The sequence below is a fragment of the Penicillium hordei genome (assembly GCF_028827395.1).
Source record: "Penicillium hordei strain IBT 12815 chromosome Unknown utg000005l_segment0_segment0, whole genome shotgun sequence".
Classification (NCBI taxonomy): domain Eukaryota; kingdom Fungi; phylum Ascomycota; class Eurotiomycetes; order Eurotiales; family Aspergillaceae; genus Penicillium; species Penicillium hordei.
This window is the reverse complement of record NW_026623146.1, coordinates 2,674,716-2,693,463: the sequence shown is the minus strand read 5'-3', so window position 1 is coordinate 2,693,463 and position 18,748 is coordinate 2,674,716. Positions and strand designations below refer to the sequence as shown.

General features: G+C 48.3%; 5 protein-coding genes across 5 annotated transcripts; 4 read left to right on the top strand and 1 right to left on the bottom strand.

Moving 5' to 3' along the window:
- Positions 1–362: 362 nt before the first annotated feature.
- Positions 363–1,481, top strand: N7537_009942 (pirin family protein; the record flags this gene model as incomplete). Its single annotated transcript, XM_056900996.1, has 1 exon — positions 363–1,481. The coding sequence occupies one exon, from the start codon at positions 363–365 to the stop codon at positions 1,479–1,481; it is 1,119 nt and encodes a 372-aa protein (XP_056749664.1).
- A 763-nt stretch (positions 1,482–2,244) lies between these two features.
- On the bottom strand, positions 2,245–4,314 carry rad7 (uncharacterized protein; the record flags this gene model as incomplete). The annotated part of the gene is made up of 5 exons (XM_056900995.1): positions 2,245–3,272; positions 3,324–3,489; positions 3,556–4,098; positions 4,148–4,175; positions 4,235–4,314. Coding segments are annotated over 5 exons (1,845 nt in total), but the record flags the coding sequence as incomplete, so codon positions are not given.
- Positions 4,315–4,960: 646 nt separating this feature from the next.
- Positions 4,961–7,890, top strand: N7537_009940 (DNA repair protein RAD16; the record flags this gene model as incomplete). Its single annotated transcript, XM_056900994.1, has 2 exons — positions 4,961–5,875; positions 5,935–7,890. The coding sequence occupies 2 exons, from the start codon at positions 4,961–4,963 to the stop codon at positions 7,888–7,890; spliced, it is 2,871 nt and encodes a 956-aa protein (XP_056749662.1).
- A 591-nt stretch (positions 7,891–8,481) lies between these two features.
- N7537_009939 (C2 domain protein) lies at positions 8,482–10,392 on the top strand (the record flags this gene model as incomplete). Its single annotated transcript, XM_056900993.1, has 2 exons — positions 8,482–9,251; positions 9,315–10,392. 2 exons carry the CDS (start codon positions 8,482–8,484, stop codon positions 10,390–10,392), a joined length of 1,848 nt encoding a protein of 615 aa, XP_056749661.1.
- A 643-nt stretch (positions 10,393–11,035) lies between these two features.
- On the top strand, positions 11,036–14,638 carry N7537_009938 (putative ARF GTPase activator (Csx2); the record flags this gene model as incomplete). The annotated part of the gene is made up of 4 exons (XM_056900992.1): positions 11,036–11,099; positions 11,157–11,287; positions 11,352–13,201; positions 13,252–14,638. The coding sequence occupies 4 exons, from the start codon at positions 11,036–11,038 to the stop codon at positions 14,636–14,638; spliced, it is 3,432 nt and encodes a 1,143-aa protein (XP_056749660.1).
- Positions 14,639–18,748: the final 4,110 nt, after the last annotated feature.

Below are 18,748 nucleotides of genomic sequence, written 5' to 3'. Positions count from 1 at the left end.
CCGTACTTTATATCCGCAGAATTACTCGTAGCTTATAGATCCTCCAATTTCCAGGTCACCTGATTTGAAATGCTGAGCTCATCATTAGTACCTGATTTATCAGGTACCTATGCTAAACCACATATGGTTAGTATTTGCTTAGCGGGTGCTGACGGGGATGTTGGTAATAAAGCCAAGCCATTTCATTGGCCGATCCGAGCTGACTGATGTCTTGCAAAGCATTATGGATGATGCACAGGATACTACTCCGTACAAAGAGTTATTTATGAGAGATTGACTAACGATGACAGAATTTGTTTTCCAAGAACATTCTACTTTTTTCCAATCGTTCCCTTCCCATATAAATAGCCATCATCTCATCCATGAAATTACTTCTGCCACTTTTAATTTGCATCACAGCAATCTTTCTTGCCTATAACCCTTCTATCAAAGACTCTCTCAAAGACTCTTTCCTCACATTCATCCAACAACAAGCTCCTAGCCTGTCAAAGTACCTCGAGACAAAAAACATTGTCAATCAGACAAACCACCTCAACCTGGAAACCCCGACTCCCATAGTCTTCCCCATCACAGACATGTCCGTTCCTCGCGCAATCCGACAGGCATTCCTTGCCATTGAGCAAGCAGAAGGCGCAGGCGCCCGTGTGCGCCGTTCCATTGGAACTGCCAAGCTCCGCAACTTCAGCCCCTTCCTCATGCTCGACCACTTCACCATTGGCAAGGGCGCCGGCTTCCCCGACCACCCCCACCGCGGCCAGGAGACCATCACCTATTTGCTGTCTGGCGGTGTTGACCACGAAGACTTTGCCGGTAACAAAGGCACCATTGGACCCGGCGATTTGCAATTCATGACTGCAGGCCGTGGCATCATGCACGCTGAGATGCCCCACGAGAACGAGGATGGTAGCCCCAACGTCGGTATGCAGTTGTGGGTCGATCTGCCCCAGAAGCTGAAGTTCTGTGAGCCTCGTTACCGTGATCTACGTGCTGAAGAGATTCCCCTCGCCACAGTCGATGAGGGCCGCGTAGAAATTAAGGTCATCTCGGGACAGTCGCACGGTGTTGACTCTGTGCGCGACTTGGCTTACACCCCGGTCTGGATCTTGGATATCACCATCAAGCCTGGCGGTCGTATCTCGCAGTCCCTGCCGCAGGGATGGAACTCATTTGCCTACACTTTAGCTGGTGAGACTGTCTTTGGCTCGAACGATTCCACTCGCCTCGTGAAGGAATTCACAAACGTCGAATTCGAGCAGAAGGGCGACTTTGTTGAACTCTCCGTCCCGGATAATGCTGAAAAAGATTCTCGTATCTTCCTTGTGGCTGGCCAGCCTCTGGACCAGAAGGTTGTTCAGTATGGACCTTTCGTACTAAACACCCAGGAGGAGGTCTACCAGGCGATGCTCGACTACCAGACTGCCTCCAATGGATTTGAGAGGACCCGAAACTGGCAGAGTGAGATTGGCAAGCGGATGGCATAAAGATCATGGATTTTGTTAATTGAGTTGGATTTTCTTGGGTATATGGACTATGGTTACATAAATTATGGTGTTTGGCGTATATATATGATATTGAATGAAGTCTCCTGTATGAATGATTCAGCAAAGTCCCAAGAAATTCGTATATCCATAAGGGGAGGTGTCTATAACGATCTCGTAATCCTTTTAAATGTGATCTACTAGGGTTTCATTTGTATATGGCCTCGCAATTTGTAGATGAGTACAAGATACCTAAAAACGTATCAGTCGGTATCGTCACAGGAAGCTATCGAATCTGCCATTGCAAGTGTCTTTGTCAATTCACCTTTTTAGTCTTTGAAGCCCTCAGGACCTCTGATCGGGATCAAGACACTGGCTTTCATTTGAGAAAGGCATTGTGAAACTAGCTTTGATACGATATTCTATCGTGGAACTAAGATCGTTCCCACCCAAATAAGGATTAAGTACTCGATAAAGAAATTGTCCAATGACCGTGGATGTTGTTAATGACAGTCGGGTGCCGATGTGTTTTCGATATATCCCCAATGCCAGAAAGTCAGCCAAATGGACCGGGATATTGGAGTATATACTACGTCAAGGACAAAGGCTGCCATTTACAAAAAACAAGTAAACGAAACCAGGTTTACCTGACTTTTGTTTCAAATTTTAAATACGTTTTAGATACATATGCCCAGACCGTAATATCACTAAAGCATATAAAAGATAGAGGGGAAAAAGTCATTCTGTGGACCCAGCGTAGCGTCACTCAAATTGTCTCGGTCTGGGTGATTCCGTCGATTTTAATAGTCGCTCCCACAGTACCGATCAGAGCAACTCCCCTGGGGATATGGACGTCGCGAATCTTAAAGCAAGCAAAGACAACCAGTCTCTGAAGGGCTGGGCAGCACCGGAAGATGCATTGCGCGAGGTAGTCGTCCACGACAGTGCTAAATGAAATGTCAAGATATTTGAGATTGGGATACATTTTGCCTTCTGCGAAAACCTGTTCGAACGCTTTGTATGAAACGTGACGGCACGACGCGATGTTCAAGTGTTGAATTTTCGAGCCCGAATGTTCCATAAGCGCAATGAAGCCATCGGATGCAAGCCCAATAGGCTCCTCTGGACCGTCGGGATTCGTCATGTCCACGTCCCGGAGTGAGTTCAAGTCCACATAGGTAAGAGCCGGATTAGACCAGCCTGTGAAGAATGCGGCTAACCCTTTATCGGTGAAGGTCGAGTTGAGGGTAAGACGAAGCTTGGTTAAATGACGGCAATGTTCATGAATATGCTGCAAGAGTCGATCATCGGCAGACTGGAATTCTTCCAAAGAGAGGGTTTCTAGCTGAGGACCAATATTACTCATAATTTGAAGGAGAGGTTCAGTCTTGGTCTCGATCTCGTCCAGAAAACGCAGCGACAAATGCTGAAGGGACTTGAGCGTCGAAATCCCCTCAAGCATATCATTGTCGATTTTGTGTAAAAACTTCAGCTTTAGTCGTTGAAGGTTGGGGCATTGAAGGCACATCACTCGAGCGGTTTCGTTATCAAAGGCAGAATCCAGGTTCCACAGTTTGACGCTCAGGAAACGATGACCAAGTTTCATGAAAAGTTGGCGCCAACAGGCATCGGTCACAAGGTTGGGCCCATCCAGATGGAGATCTTTGATCTCCATATCACGCTCCATCATATAGTAGAAAATCGGGTCCTTCATTGGAGTGGTAAACCGAAGGTTGACCCTTGTTAGACGAGGCATGGAGGCCAGGATCTTGTGGTAATCATCCGTGTCGAGTTCTAGCCACTGATTAGACTTTGTTTCAAAGAGAGGCGATAACTCTGACTTACTAGCACAATCGAACAGGTCAATGGATGTGTATTGAGGTCGTAAGAACAGATCCAAGGTGCGTGAAGTCACGGCCCGCCTTCTAGATAAGATCTGACTGAGACGTAACAGCAATGATGGAGGCAAATCACCGAAGTCCTCGATGTCATGGATATAATCTGCCACTTTCTAGAAAATAATTAGCACTCCTTGGGCATTGCTGGAGCTTTTTAATGTTAAATTCCATGGACATACCTTGATGCAGGTTTCCAGCAGACTCTGAGTGCCATGAGGAGTCAGCCCATCAAGTAGATTAGCTTGGTTTTGACGTCGTCCAATTCCAGGGGCACGTTTCTTGGCCGGGGGCTTTTTCTCATCGGCGCGTTGCTTTTTAGAGCAATCAACGCAAAGCAAGCCTCCGTTCGGGCCGGCCTTGCTGTAGGGAGTTACGGTGAAACGCTTGTCGCAGATCTCGCAGTTTGCAAGCTGACCGGGTTGGGGTCGATTCTTTTCTTCATGGATCTTGAGCGCAAGGGAATCGTCGTCTTCCTCATCGTCGTAATCGCCACTAAAGCGAGCCTTGCGTTTAGCAAACTCCTTGCTATTTTTGATCCTTGCAATGGCTTGCTGGCGCTTGCGCTTTTTGACCGGGTCCTCGGGTGACTCCAAGACCGATGGAGACCTAGATTCTTCGAGTGGGTTGGATGGTTCTTGTTCAGTTTGGTCAGGCTGGCGCTGTGCCTCGGCTTGCCGGCGGTCCCAATCATCACGAATTTGCTGGGCTGAGATATTATTTGACTAAAAACAAGTCAGTCAAGTCACACTATGTAAATTAAAACCAACATACAGCAAGATAGTCAGTCAAGGCAGAGCGTCTAGAGTTGCAGTTAGTCTCTGTAGTGATACGGTGAAAGGAAAGGGAAGCAAAACATACGGGCCCCGAATGCCCTGAGGCTGAGTTGGCTGTCGAGGCTGAGTTGGCTGTCTTGGTTGCCTTGCCCGTCTCCTTCCCGTCCTTTTAATGTCAGTTTAAACATCATTTACATATAATGGATAGGACTCACATATTTGGAAGTAGGGAGAGTAAAGTGAGGCTCCAAATCCCGGGTCACTGCACTCGTGGCGATTTCGCGTTTCACTTAACGCGGTCTTATCTCTCAGATAAGACACGGGGGGAAGATATGGGGGAATATGGGGGGATGGAGATGGCACAGAGTAATGAAAAGAGAGATCTTTTGATGATTCCTATTGATGAGAGTGATATAAGATTTGCCACTTTAAAAAAAAAACACGAGGAACTGAGAAGGGAAAATCGGGAGATTCCGAGGAAAATTTCTGGTCCAGGCACCCTGCTGCCTTCCCGACTTCATTTCTTCTCTGTTCTCTTTCTCTCGTCTCGTCTCGTCTCGTCTCCTTAATCTCCTTTGATTTTCAGCTCTAATTTCTCGTCTTATCCCATTTTCCATCTCGTCTCCTCTTTAGCAACTACCCGCATATTCATAACATAAACAAGTGAAGTCGCGCTCTTCTAGGTACAACTCTGTCACTCCCCCATGTGCTTTCCAAACTCAGCTAATATGATCCATCGTTATAGCTTCACACACCTCCAATTCAAAGCTGTCATTCTGCCATTCCACCTCTCTATCCGCTCGGCTTCAACATGAGGCGCAATCTAAGACCCAGAACCACAATCCCTGATTCAGAAGATGACTCACAATTAAGTGAAACGTCATTGAGGAATTCATCCCCTCTCCGTCGATCAAGTCGATCAGGACCTCTGCGAGCCGGTGGTTCATCCCTTTCTCGATCTCGCCGCGTCATCCAAGATTCCGAGGCAGATGAAGATGAGTATATCGGTCTATCGGACTCGGTGGCACAGGACAATTCTGCTTCGGGCGGAATTGCGGTGGTGGTGCCCATGAAAAATGAGTCTCCTAGTGACTCCAATTCTCGGAGTCCGCTTGGGAATCTGTCTACGGGCTATAGTACCCCAGCTACTAGCGTTGGTGCTGCAGTTACTGAACCCGACACCAAGATTGCGATAAAGACCTCGGCGCGTGTCAACGCCGCTGATCGCGTGAAGAAACTACAGTCGAGCGCATTATCCCTAGGAACTTCTCAAAGAGGAAGGAAACGATCCGCAGCCACACTAGCTGAGGATGATGATGCCTCTGATGTTCCACTAGCTCATGCGTTCAAAAAAAGGACGGTAAAACGGCGGACGGGTGCTCTGTCTATCCAAACCGATCCTGAGGCTTCCGACACCGCTCTGGCCCATGCCCTTCAAATGGAGGAATACGAATATCCACGCGCGACAACAGAACAACGTTTGCCTATAGACAAATTCATTGATGAACACTTGGAATACGACTCGGACCCAGATTCTAGACCGGTGCCCTTCTCTCCGTTGAGCTCTGAGCCACCGGGACTTGATTCTGACGCTTATTCGGATACCTCGGAGGATCCCCTGGAGGGCAGATCTCCCAGTCCTTCGGGGGAGGGCCTCAATGACGATCTTCACGACTCTGAAGCAGATCTGCCTCCAACCTGGGAAGAGCAGCGGAAAGCTCGCCGGGTAAGTCGGGTTCTTTCCCCGCGTGCGTTTATGCCTTTGCATGACTGACCATCACCTAGGTAGACAAAGACCGAAAGAAGCTGGTGAGCAAACATCCTAAAATTGCCACCATGTGGGATACGCTCAAAGCACAACCGATTATCCAGCCAATGGAAGCCACGCAACCTGTCTCCATCACTCGGAAACTCAAACCATTCCAACTGGAGGGTTTGAACTGGATGATAGCACAGGAAAAGACTCAATACAAGGGTGGTTTGTTGGGCGATGAGATGGGCATGGGAAAGACCATTCAAGCGGTTTCACTCATCATGTCTGATTACCCCCAGCCTGACCCGACTCTCGTCCTCGTCCCACCAGTCGCTTTGATGCAGTGGGTATCCGAGATCAAGGAATACACGGATGGCAAACTGAAAGTCTTGGTCTATCACAATTCCGACCCAAAAGTCAAAAAGTTGACACGGGCTGATATTCGCAAATACGATGTCATCATGATTTCTTACGCAAGTCTCGAATCCATACACCGCAAGCAGGAGAAAGGCTTCTCTCGTGGGGAAACGATGGTCAAAGCAGACAGTGTCATACACGCAGTGCACTATCACCGCCTCATTCTTGACGAGGCGCATAGTATCAAATCGCGTACCACGGGAGTTGCCAGGGCATGTTTCGCCTTGGAGGCTAATTACAAGTGGTGCCTATCGGGCACACCTGTACAGAACCGGATTGGAGAGTTCTTTTCCCTTCTACGCTTCCTACAAGTCAAGCCATTCGCATGCTACTTTTGTAAGGAGTGCGATTGCGAACAACTCCAGTGGACCTCGACCAAAGAGGGACGTTGTACTGAGTGCTCTCACACTGGATTTATGCATATTTCAATCTTCAACAAGGAAATCCTCAACCCCATCATCGAGGGGAAAACCCAGCAACAACGCAAAGACGGACTCGACAAGCTCCGTCTCATCACGGATCATATCATGCTCCGCCGCATGAAGCACCAGCATACGAAGTCGATGGAGCTTCCACCTAAACGTATCACGTTGCACAATGAGTTTTTCGGCGAGATCGAACAAGATTTCTCACGTAGTATCATGACGAACTCGACCAGAAAATTCGATACCTACGTGAGCGAGGGTGTTATGTTGAACAACTATGCCAACATCTTCGGATTGATCATGCAGATGCGCCAAGTTGCGAACCATCCCGATCTCATTTTGAAGAAAAAGACGCAAGCGGGGTTCAACGTTGCTGTGTGTTGCGTCTGTGATGACCCTGCAGAAGATGCCATCCGGTCTCAGTGCCGTCATGAATTCTGTCGCCAATGCGCCAAGGACTATATCCAGTCTTTCCAAGACGATAGCAAGCATGTTGACTGCCCACAGTGCCATATCGCTCTCTCCATTGATTTGGAACAGCCCACTCTTGCAGAATACGAAGAATCTGTCAAGAAGAATTCCATCATCAACCGCATCTCCATGGAGAGCTGGACCTCCTCCACAAAAATCGAGATGCTTCTCTACGAACTCTTTAAGGAGCGAAGCAAAAGCCATACTCCTAAATCCATTATCTTCTCCCAGTTCACATCCATGCTACAACTGGTCGAGTGGCGGCTACGCCATGCCGGGTTCAACACCGTGATGCTGGATGGATCCATGACCCCAGCACAGCGGCAAAAGTCCATTGAGCATTTCATGACTAAGCCCGAGGTTGAGGTTTTCTTAGTCTCCCTGAAGGCTGGTGGCGTGGCACTGAACCTGACGGAAGCATCCCGAGTTTTCATTGTCGACCCATGGTGGAATCCCGCGGCGGAATGGCAAAGCGCCGACCGCAGTCACCGAATTGGCCAGCAGCGGCCTTGTGTGGTCACTCGGCTCTGTATCGAGGACTCGGTTGAGTCGCGAATCATTCAACTTCAAGAGAAGAAAGCCAACCTCATCCGAGGTACCCTGAATAAAGATCAAGCGGCAGCATTGGAGAAACTGACTCCGGAGGACATGCAGTTCCTCTTCCGAGGAACGTAGAGACATCTGAAACCAAAATCTTTCCTTTAATACGCCACCTTCGTCAGTTTTCACGCAAGGAGTGGTCTCTTATCCCTTTTTTTTTTTTTTTTTTTTTTACTCCCATGATGCCCATGACCTTACGACCATTATTTTTCTATGTGTACTATTAGAATCTTGTGGTTTTCTTTTCTTCTTTTTTTTTTCTTTTTTTTCTCTTTTCTCTTTTTCTCTTTTTCTATGTTTAGCTTCTAGGCAATTGCATTTAATTCCAAGTCACTTGATAGACAAAAATCCACATCCCACTAGGCAGCTAATCAATATAGGGCTGACTTCTCTCCCCTGAACCAGGCGGACATCAAATGAGGTCATACAGGACCCTCTTCAATCTTGGAAGTCTTGGCAGAATACAAATAATCTCTGCTGCCTGCGCTCATCTTTTCTTCTTAGGGCCTTAGGGGACCCCTCCAAGGTACGTTGTCTCACGGTTCTTCATTTGTAAGGCTGAAAAAAAGCTTGGACTCCCTCTCCACCTTCTTTTCCTCCTTTATTTTTTATTTAATTGGGACTTATCCTTATCTCGGGGGAAGAGATTGGTTTCCTATATACACCATGGACGACTCCCAACCCCGGTCATTGCCTGTCCATCCTATCGACAAATATGGCCCCAAATTCGTCGAGAAGGCTGACAAGATACATCGCCGGGTCACTGTGAATGACGAGTCAAAGCCTGCCGGAGGCTTTGATGCCACTCCCATTCCCCATGCCCCACCAGGGTACACCCTCAAGATTACCTTCCATCGCGCAGAGGACTTGCCCGTCGCGGATTTTGGCAGTTTCTCCTCCGACCCCTATGTCTCCGCGCATATGGTAGTCGATCTGCCGACCCGCCATAAACAAGACCCCGACCTGCGCTTTCGCACCCCGACCGTACGCAAGGACATGAACCCCAAGTGGGAATGCGAATGGATTGTCGCGAATGTCCCCGCTTCCGGATTTCAGTTGAAATGTCATGTCATGGACGAGGACCCCGCGGATCACGATGATAAACTGGGAATCGCTTTCATCGACGTTACTGCACTCTCGGAGGACTGGGCAGGTTTCAAGGAGAAGTCCTTCAAGGTCAAAAAACGCTTTGGGAGCAAGCGCGTCTACGTTTTCACTAATGTTTCGGCATTTGCGACTGGTCACCGCAAGGAGTCTTGGTTGGTGGCCAGTATCGAATGCCTCGGCAAGACTCCTGGCACGGAGGGGGGTCAAGTCTACACCATTGGTCCCAACCATTGGTTTAAGCATTTTTCTCCTCTGATCGGACGGCTGGCTGGTATCAAGGACCAGGTTCAAAGCAAAGATGGCAGTGGCAAGTCGATTAGTCGTTACAAGTGTGTCTTCCTGTTTCCTTTCCCCCCCCCCCTAAGGCCATTCATATTCTGACCCTCAAATAGTTTCCAAGCAATTCAGATGCAGCTCTCAGGTCCCATTCCTGCAGAACTATACCATCGCTATGTAGAGTTCAAGCCATTTGTGGCGGGAATGTTCCAAGCGCAGAGTCTACGAGGGCGTATCCTGCACAAAGCGCTCCACCACCAACACCAGCGCATCTATAATTTCGATCGCACTACCTTGCACGGGTCATTCCAGACGCCTTGCCGTGAACTCGCCCAGAAGTTTTTAGAGTTTGCACACTATGGCCAGGGTGGGCGGATCTTCACCTACGTGCTCACCTTGGACGGACAACTCCGATTCACCGAGACCGGCAAAGAATTTGGCATCGATATGCTGAGCAAGCACACCATGCACAGTGATGTGTCTATCTACATTGCGTACTCGGGTGAATTCTTCCTTCGGCGGCGCAAGCATCGCCATCGCCGTAACTCCCCCGAAGGGCGTGCAGAACGCGCAGAGAATGCCGAGAATACAGAGCGCGCAGAACCGAGCACGGTGCCGACGGACGAGTTTCCCGTGGAGGAAGATGAGGACCGCAATGAGGGCGAGGATCTGGAACAAACCGAAGAAGGGATCCCCATCTCGACCAATCCAGCGGACTACGAACTGTTTATTGATAATGACAGTGGAACGTACCGTCCCAACGCAGAGAAGCTACCACTTCTACAGGAATTTATCTCCTCCAACTTCCCCGGTCTCCATGTTACCACCCTGGACTGCCAGGCGGATGCGGAACGAATGGGAAATCTGAAGAACGAGCAGCGTGAATTCAAGAAGAACGCAGGCAATGTGATCACGTTCTTGCAGCAAAGCAGCGCGTCTTCACTGTCAATCTCCAGCTCGGAAGAGGATGAGCTCAATGAGCGCAGTGGCCAACCCAAGCAACGAGGCGATCTTTCCCGACGAGTCCACGAGATGCGCGATCTACGAGGACAGGTGATGCGGTGGGTAGAAGCGGATGAGAAGCCCGATGACCACAAGCACAAGCATCGGTACTTCTCTACCCGCGAGCGCCCCGTATCGACTGGTGCGATCACCACTGGCCCTAGTAATGGGACTAGTCAACTCGCGACTTAACTAATTCTTTTCTTCTTTTCTTTTCTTTTCTCGGGTCTCTCAGGGGGCCACGTATCATTCATCATTCTCGATTATGCTTGGTTTGGAACCAAGTGTCACGACGTTCACGAATAATTTTTGATACCAGGCTGTTTCGCTGTTTTGTATAGTTATTCCTATTAATACAAATTTCACATTTAGAAGGTCCATTTCGATGTATTTATAGCATTTTGAGTCAGAAGTGAGGCTATGGTCATGGTTGTATGTGGATGTATAGTATGAATGTTGTTATAACTGCCCTCGAAATAAGTCCAAGAGATAATCCAGTAGATAATTAAACTATATATACGAAGTCTATATATTTATATACAGATATATAAATAGATATGAAGAAACAAAATCAGAAAAAAAAAGGAAGAAGCTTTAAACTAAACACTATACCGGGGGGAAGTGGTTACCTGCGCATTTATCCGATTTCGCCCCCTCCTTCATATCTTTGAGCTCTCTCTCTCATCCCTTAGACACCTTCACTGAATGATTACTTGGTTCATTTGCACGATTCAATACAAAGGCCATCCGACTGCAGGTTCGCAGACCGTCGATGGCCAATTGGTCCCGCTACTTCGGTCCCTTTCTCGCGCCGTGACCTGATCCTTTTGCCATCATGGGGAATGTTGCCAGCCGCCTGGACGATGCGGGGAACTTGTTTTTCAAGGATCAGAATCGCTGTAGGTCAAAACGTCGGATCGGAAACTCTGGTCGATATACTGATGAAATTTTAATAGTCTCGATCGCATCGGTCACGATAAGCAACTCACGACGACGTCTTCTGACCCTATCCCCCAACGCGTTCCCTGCGGCGAGGTTCGTAGCCAAGCGCGATGCCGGCGACGATACTCCGATCGAATATATTCAGGTACGCAGTGCCCAACAGCTTGAATATTTATGGTCATCTAGCTAACAAGACCCCTCAAAAACAGGACCCCGACACCCCCTCCGCTGCTCCGGCCCCGACGTTCATGTTACGCCTGTCAAACGACGAGGAGCTGATCTTCAACTTCACCTTTATAATTCGTCAGACACAGACTGGCAATGCTCCAAACTCCGTCAATGGTGTCTCAACGACTATGCCCGAGGTGGCAGATACAAACCTCATGGGCCTCACCTTCGCTCACGCATCCAACTCCAAGGAACTGGATAATCTGATCACAAGAGAGTTCCATGCGAACCCCAACCTTCAGAATAACTCTAATGTCCAGCTGATCGGAGATTACTCTACCGGGGGTACCCCGTCCGTGTCGTTCGAATGGTCATGGAGATGGAAGCCTCCGAAGGTAACAGAGGACAAAGGTGGCGGCTGGCGCAACAGCTGCAGCTTCTTGGATTACGACCAAAGAACCAACCGCCTCAACACCCTCGCCCATTTTTCCTTCTGGGTGCACAACTCCATGCGTCCCTTGCCGAGTCCCCTGATCTCATCGCCAAAGCTAGAGTTACCCGTCTTCCCGCGCTCTCGTATTTCATCAACCCAATCTGTTCTATCTCACTACAGCGATGCCGAATCAAACCAGGCTCCCTCCATTATTTCGCCCGAGCCAGCGGAGAAGTCTCTCCCGCCCCCACCTCCGCCGTCTGCGCCCCCTCCCCCACCACCAGCTAAGGTGGACCTCCCACATTCGCGGGCAGGCGATGAGATGAGCGGAGTGGAGGACGGACCGTTGTTCCGTGCGACGATGAAAGCGCTAGAGTCGAAGACAAGTAACATGCGAAGCAAAATAAAAAAGGTGCTCAAGAAAGCCGAGAGCGCGCAGCTAGCGCAAGCCAATTGCAACGAGGCCATGGAGGCGTTCCTAACCTCATTGAATGATGCATCCACGTCCAATGCAAATGCTATTCAACCGGCGTTGGATCATTACTTCGAGAAGATCGCTCGGCAGATTTTGAACTATGAGCAGCTCAACACGGTGCAACTTCAGAAACTCGTGATTGATCCTCTGGTCAAGCTATACCATAACGATATTAAACAAGCAGAAGCCAAAAAGAAAGACTGGGATGAAGAGAGCCGTGACTATTATGCATACGTCAGTCGGTATCTGGGCCAGCGACAGGATTCGCTGAAAGAGAAGAAGCGTGCCGAGAGCGATTCAAAGTACCAGGCCAAGCGCCGGAATTTTGAACTGAGGCGATTTGACTACTCTTCGTTTATGCAAGATCTTCACGGAGGTCGCAAAGAGCAAGAAGTTCTCTCACATCTCACCAAGTATGCAAGTTGCCAGGCCAAGAATTTCCTGTCCGCCGCCAAAAAGGTTGAAGGAATGACCCCTCAGCTGGATGCCCTGATACACGAGGTGGATCAGGCCGACAAGGAGTTCCAATTCCAGCGTACAGAGCGCGAAGAGAAGCGCCGGGCTCTGGAAAATGGTAGTAACCCATATCTTGAGCCCGATGTAGTGGCCGGTGCGACAAGTATACCTACTATCCCTCCTGGAAGTGCCAACGGCGGTCCTTCTACTGAGGTCGATCTTGGTAGGGCTGATAGTACAGGCTCCCAGATTCGAGGAGTCATTAGCAATACCTCATCGATTTCGTCTCAAGTAAATACAGGATCGGTTGCATCAGCCACAGTGACCAGCCCACCTGCGTCAAACTCGACGGTGGTTGGTAATGCGGGCCAGAATCGCTTCAAGGGCATCCGGGATCTTGAGGAACAGAACAGTCTTGGATGTGATCGAACCAGTGGCCAACAGCGGAAAGAAGGCCTTCTGTGGGCACTGTCCCGTCCCGGGTCTCACATCGACCCCAAGGGAATCAACAAACAAGCATGGCACAAGTAAGTACAAGCGCATGAATGGTTAACCAAACTTCTAATTTTTTTGTCAGATTTTGGATTGTGTTGGATCAAGGAAAATTATCCGAGTATAGCAACTGGAAGCAAAAGCTGGATCTACACATGGACCCCATCGATCTGCGCATGGCTTCCGTCCGTGAAGCTCGAAACGCGGAGCGACGGTTCTGTTTTGAAGTGATCACACCTCAGTTCAAACGTATTTACCAAGCCACCTCCGAGGACGACATGTCCAATTGGATCAGGTCTATCAACAACGCACTGCAAAGTGCGGTTGAAGGCCAGGAGACTTCACCTCCTTCCGCATCTAGGAATGATACGACGACAAGTCGGGATATTGGCTCCGTTTTAACGGGGAAAAGCTCATCTGTGTCTGGCCACCATTCCTATTCCAACTCTAGCTCAGGAAGCAACGCTGGCGTCATCCGCCGAACAACAGTCGGTGCGCGTCCGGGCTATGTCCGTCATGATAGTAACACCTTTGAAGAGAATCCTGCAAAACTTCTGCAGGTTGTACGGGATGCAGACCAAGGCAACAACTGGTGTGCTGATTGCGGGTCATCGTCCAAGGTTGAGTGGGTGTCCATCAACCTCGGAATCATTCTCTGTATTGAATGTAGTGGAATTCACCGCTCTCTGGGCACGCATATATCCAAGATCCGCTCTCTCACACTGGATGTACATTCCTTCTCGAACGACATCGTCGAGATTCTCCTGCAGATTGGCAACCGCGTCAGCAACATGATTTGGGAGGCGACTCTGGATCAATCTCTCAAGCCGAGCGTCAGTTCTACACGAGAGCAGCGGTTGAAATTCATCACCGCTAAATATGTTGATCGAGCCTACATTGAGAATCTGCCTTCGCCACGTTCTCGCTTCGCGACATCTGATGAAACACTTCTCGCATCAATTAAAAAGAACGACATTCAAGGTGTCCTCTACGGCCTCGCCCTGCGTGGCAATGTAAACATAACCGATCGCTCCCGCAACACCCACGCCACCTTCCTGGCCCTCGCCGCAGCCGATCCTGCGTCCCCAGGAGCCCCACCAACCACTCTCGCCGCCAGGTCTAGCGCAAAAGCCATCCCGTTCCCTATTGCCGAGCTGCTAGTCCAAAACGGCGCCGAGATTCCGCCACAACCCCCATCCATCCCTCTCTCCCCCGCAGCCAAGCTCTACCTCAGCCAACGGACGGCCCGCACATCTGCATTCAGCGTGCCTCCACCGCCGCTCGGTGGAAAGTCCTCTGCAAACGATACTCTGGGCTCACTCCCGACTATCCGCAGCAAGGAATCTTCCTCTTCGTCAAACACTCCAACTCTCGCAGAGAGCAGAGACAAAGACAGAGAGAAGCTCCAGAAAAGAGGAAGTGCTGGCGCCCGCTTTGCGGGGAAAGTGGCTTCACTTGGAATTGATCGATAAAGGGCCTCACCCCCGCGCTTCATCTTGTCTATATCCCCCCTCCGTCTAGCACATCAGCCGCGCCGCCCATAATCGTAATTATATCAGTGTTTAATGAGATTCCGTATGAAAAATTCCCCTCTGATGACCTTTTGATGTTCCTTTCTCTTCGTTTTCTGTTTCTGGTCAGAATCTTTATTGTTTTGCTCTTTGGTTCTGGTTACTACTTTGTATGAAGGCCAGGCGACAATTTCTCTTTTTTTCACTTCGTGTCAATTCTTGATACTGGCATATTGGTCCTGCTTTTGGATGGTTGCTCACTACTCTTATGGTTTATTGTCTTCTAGGACGAATTCAAATATGGGTCGGGTCTGTTGCCTCTGCCCTGCGTTCTGACCTTTCTGGTTTATATGTAGTTGTGCTCTGGTGGTGTATTTCCGTTCTGGGCGATTTGTACTTATCGAGCTTTGGGGACCTTGGATGAAGTAGGGCTACGATCGCAATTATCACTCGGGCCCATGGAAGAACGAAGTTCTCAAACAGCGATCTACATATATTGCAAGTTACATCCAGCATATATGGAACGGAGCTACCTAGAATAACCCGTTTTCTTTTCGCCTCGCCTCGTCATCCACTTCCCTATATCAAAAATATCTACCTAAGTATAAACCACAAACCACCGATTCTTTACAACATACTGGATATTGTACCTACGGAAACGAGGTTGCCTAACAGTGGCAATCCCAACATGGCCGAGTCTCCCCACTGACTCCAGCAGCTGATGCTAATCCCAACGATCATAGAACTAGAACTGCAAAGCCGTGGGGCAGTGGCGTCTAGCGGTGGCCGAGGATGGTACGACCTGCAATCTTCTAGATGAAAGTAGAAACACCTACGGTACATCATACAACATGAATATGGAGATATGGAGACATGGGGGCTGTGAAGGGGTCCGTCCATTGTACGCAATGCAACAATGGAAATTATCCGAGTTCGAATTTGTTCTGAGTCACAATTGCAACATGGAGAATGGATATGTCCTGCTCGGGTCCCTGCCGATCCCTGCAGTGATTGGGGAGTCATGCTGTGTATTGTAGTAGAAACCCACAGCCACCAACCCATTGATAGATGAACGCGCTATATTATGGCTATAGAATGGTTATCTTTCGGACAAGTCCGACTTGGTATTGGGTAGACGTACAGTGATTGGGTTTTCCCGCTGTTTAACCCGATGACATTCCTAGGATAAAGGGGGCCCATTCTCCCGAGTCATAGAACGGTATAGAAAGGAGTGGACATGTAGGGACACAGTGAAGTGAAGAGGGGAGGATCCATGACGTCAAGGGGGGACCCACAGTGACGCCTAAGGTGTCCATGTGACGTCTTCCCGCAGGAGACGAATGTCCGAACACCCGTGGACCTTCGAGACAACCACTCACGTTGGACGAATCGCCGATTCTCAATCAGACTTGGCTTGTTTTCTCATATTCAACCCATTGTGTATAAAACATAGTCCATGGAAGGCGCTAGAATATCCTTTCGGAAAATGCACTTACATCAAAGGTGCGCCAGTGGCCCTCTGTCGTCAAATGTATATCACTATTCGAATTGAATTGGACTATATTTGGATATTGTAGATCTTAGATAGGATGTCTGTTCCTGTCGTTCTCGGGATATCTCCGGCTTGGAATCCAATTGAAGTAACTATACTCCAACATAGTGGGTCAGAGTGGCAAGGGATATGAGCTATAGGGCAATGTCGGGAATGCATTCAGTGTTGGATATCCGATACAACATATACAATGTACGATAACTAGTTAACTACCTAGTTAGACGCTGTGCTGTATGAATAGACAGAGGACTAGTCAGCCGATTCGGAGAAATAGTCCGGGGGTGGACATCCAATGAAGGAGAGTATCACATACTATACCGTTAATGTATACAAATATGCAGCACATGTGCTACCCCCCAAAAGAAAGAAATGGAGGTACAGCAAAGGATGAACCCATATTTTATTTCCTATTTCTCTTTTCCTAACAGCTGTATATTCGACGTACATAGTACATAGTACAACATAGAAATATGATATTCTCAGGTTAGTCGGACAAGGTACCTTACACTCGACACCGAAGGCAAGTATCCATTGAAATTCAAACTTAAATACCTAAATGACTCAAGAGTCGCTGTGGCTGTTTCTGATGTCTCTGATTGGTTTGATAGAAAGCCACAGTGTTGCAGTGGATAGTGGATATATGCTTTCGCAATATATTGTAGAACTAGGAACACATGTGATGCCTGGGAAATAAAATTGGACCCAAGGGGAATTCTTCTATAATATTCTTTTTTTTTATCTCCTTTTTTTCCCGAGTGACTTCCTTTTTCAGAAGATACAAAAGATGTCCATCTCTTGCTCCGATGCCAGCTGTAGTCCCCAGTGCCCATCTCTGATTGGCTGGTCTCAGATGCCGATGGATAAACCGAGTGGATCCGACTTCACCTCATTTTGTCTCCTTCTCCTGTCTTTTTCTCTCCTGTCGTTTCGTTTCCAATTGGCTCATCTGGAGGGAAGAAACTTCCCTTGTCCTATTTGATGTGAAGATTTATGTCTTAGCTTTTTTTTCTTGTCAGGATTACCAAGCTCCATCTGATCCCTATTCATCAGCGGTACATACGGTATCCACGGCATATACAGAGTCAATACTACATCGTACAAAGTCCACCATTATCGAGACTTTTCTCAGTTCCTGCCATGACCTGGCATCATCCAATTGTGCTTTGTCACACTATACAGTAGCACACGATGCCCCTTTTACCTCTGAAATAGGCTTGAACTCGGAATACTACAATATCTATTGTACCCAGTACTTCCAGATATTCACGTCTCAAAGAAGTGGAAAGTCCCATTGGAACCACCACCCAGACATAATTGGTGGGATCATGATCGAGCCTAGTGGGAGTGTATCCAGAATAGCTCCAGGTCCAACGGTCTCTGCCTTCCCCTTGTGGTTATGGGTCGGGTTTAATGTCTCATTCTGCCCTTACGCCTGACGTATATTATACATACTGTACCGTTGTCCAGGTTGCACGGAGCTCATCCCACACATTGCACGTTCACACACCCTTAGGCTCTTTGTCTTCTCCATCTCCCCGACAGTGGCAAATCTGTTATCGAACTCGACTAGTGGCCCAGGCTCGAAGAGGCTCCTCGGATGTGCAAGTCACTCCAATTTTTCCAACAGGTCCCCAACATATTAATATTCCCCCAATCGCGACAATTCTGGCCCCGCCCAGGTACCCATCACAAAACACGGGAAGAAAAGAAGGAATAAAATAAAATCAAATCGGGATGCTCGATCTGCTCAGTGATACGCATCTGTACAGATGACATGATACTCAGACCATAAATTATTTTCATCTTGGTCATTCATAGCCATAGCCAGTTTCCATCTCTTTTTTTTTTTTTTTTTTTTTTTTTTGCATCTGAGACTATAAAAAACCCCTGGCTGTATACTGTACGGAGTATACAGTATACAGTATACAGTCCCGAACTCGTCCGCCTTTCTTTTTTCCCTTTTTTTTTTTTTTTTTTTTTTTTTCTTATTTTCTATATCTCTCTATACAATATGTACGTTACTTCCCAGGTTCAAAGCCATTGACATAATCAGCCACAGTCTGTCACCTGCCAAGAAAGTTGATTGGCTTCAACTCTCTCCCCCAAGACCCCCAAGACCCCCAAGACCCCCAAGACCCCCCCAGGATCCTCACAGATCTGCCACTGTTCATAGTACTGCCACTTTATTTACCTCCCTTTTTGGGCACCCTTCTTTTTTTCTGCCCTATATCTCTCGGTCAGCCTCCTTTTCTTGATGTGTTTTCCATGCAAATCCATATCCTACACTCTTTTACCCTCTTTTCACCCCTCGGCTCTTTTGCTCTTCAATGCCAATTTGCCAAAATACCTACCCCTCTTGGTCCTGTCTATTCCTGTCTAGACCATTGTCGAAGTCACATAACACTTGAAACAAAGTACCAAGGTATGCCAACTTTCTGGGGTGTCTGATTTCATATTCCCTCATATCTGGTATCTTCTCTCCCCTGCCATATTCTAGTGGTGGACTTTTCCCCTGCTCT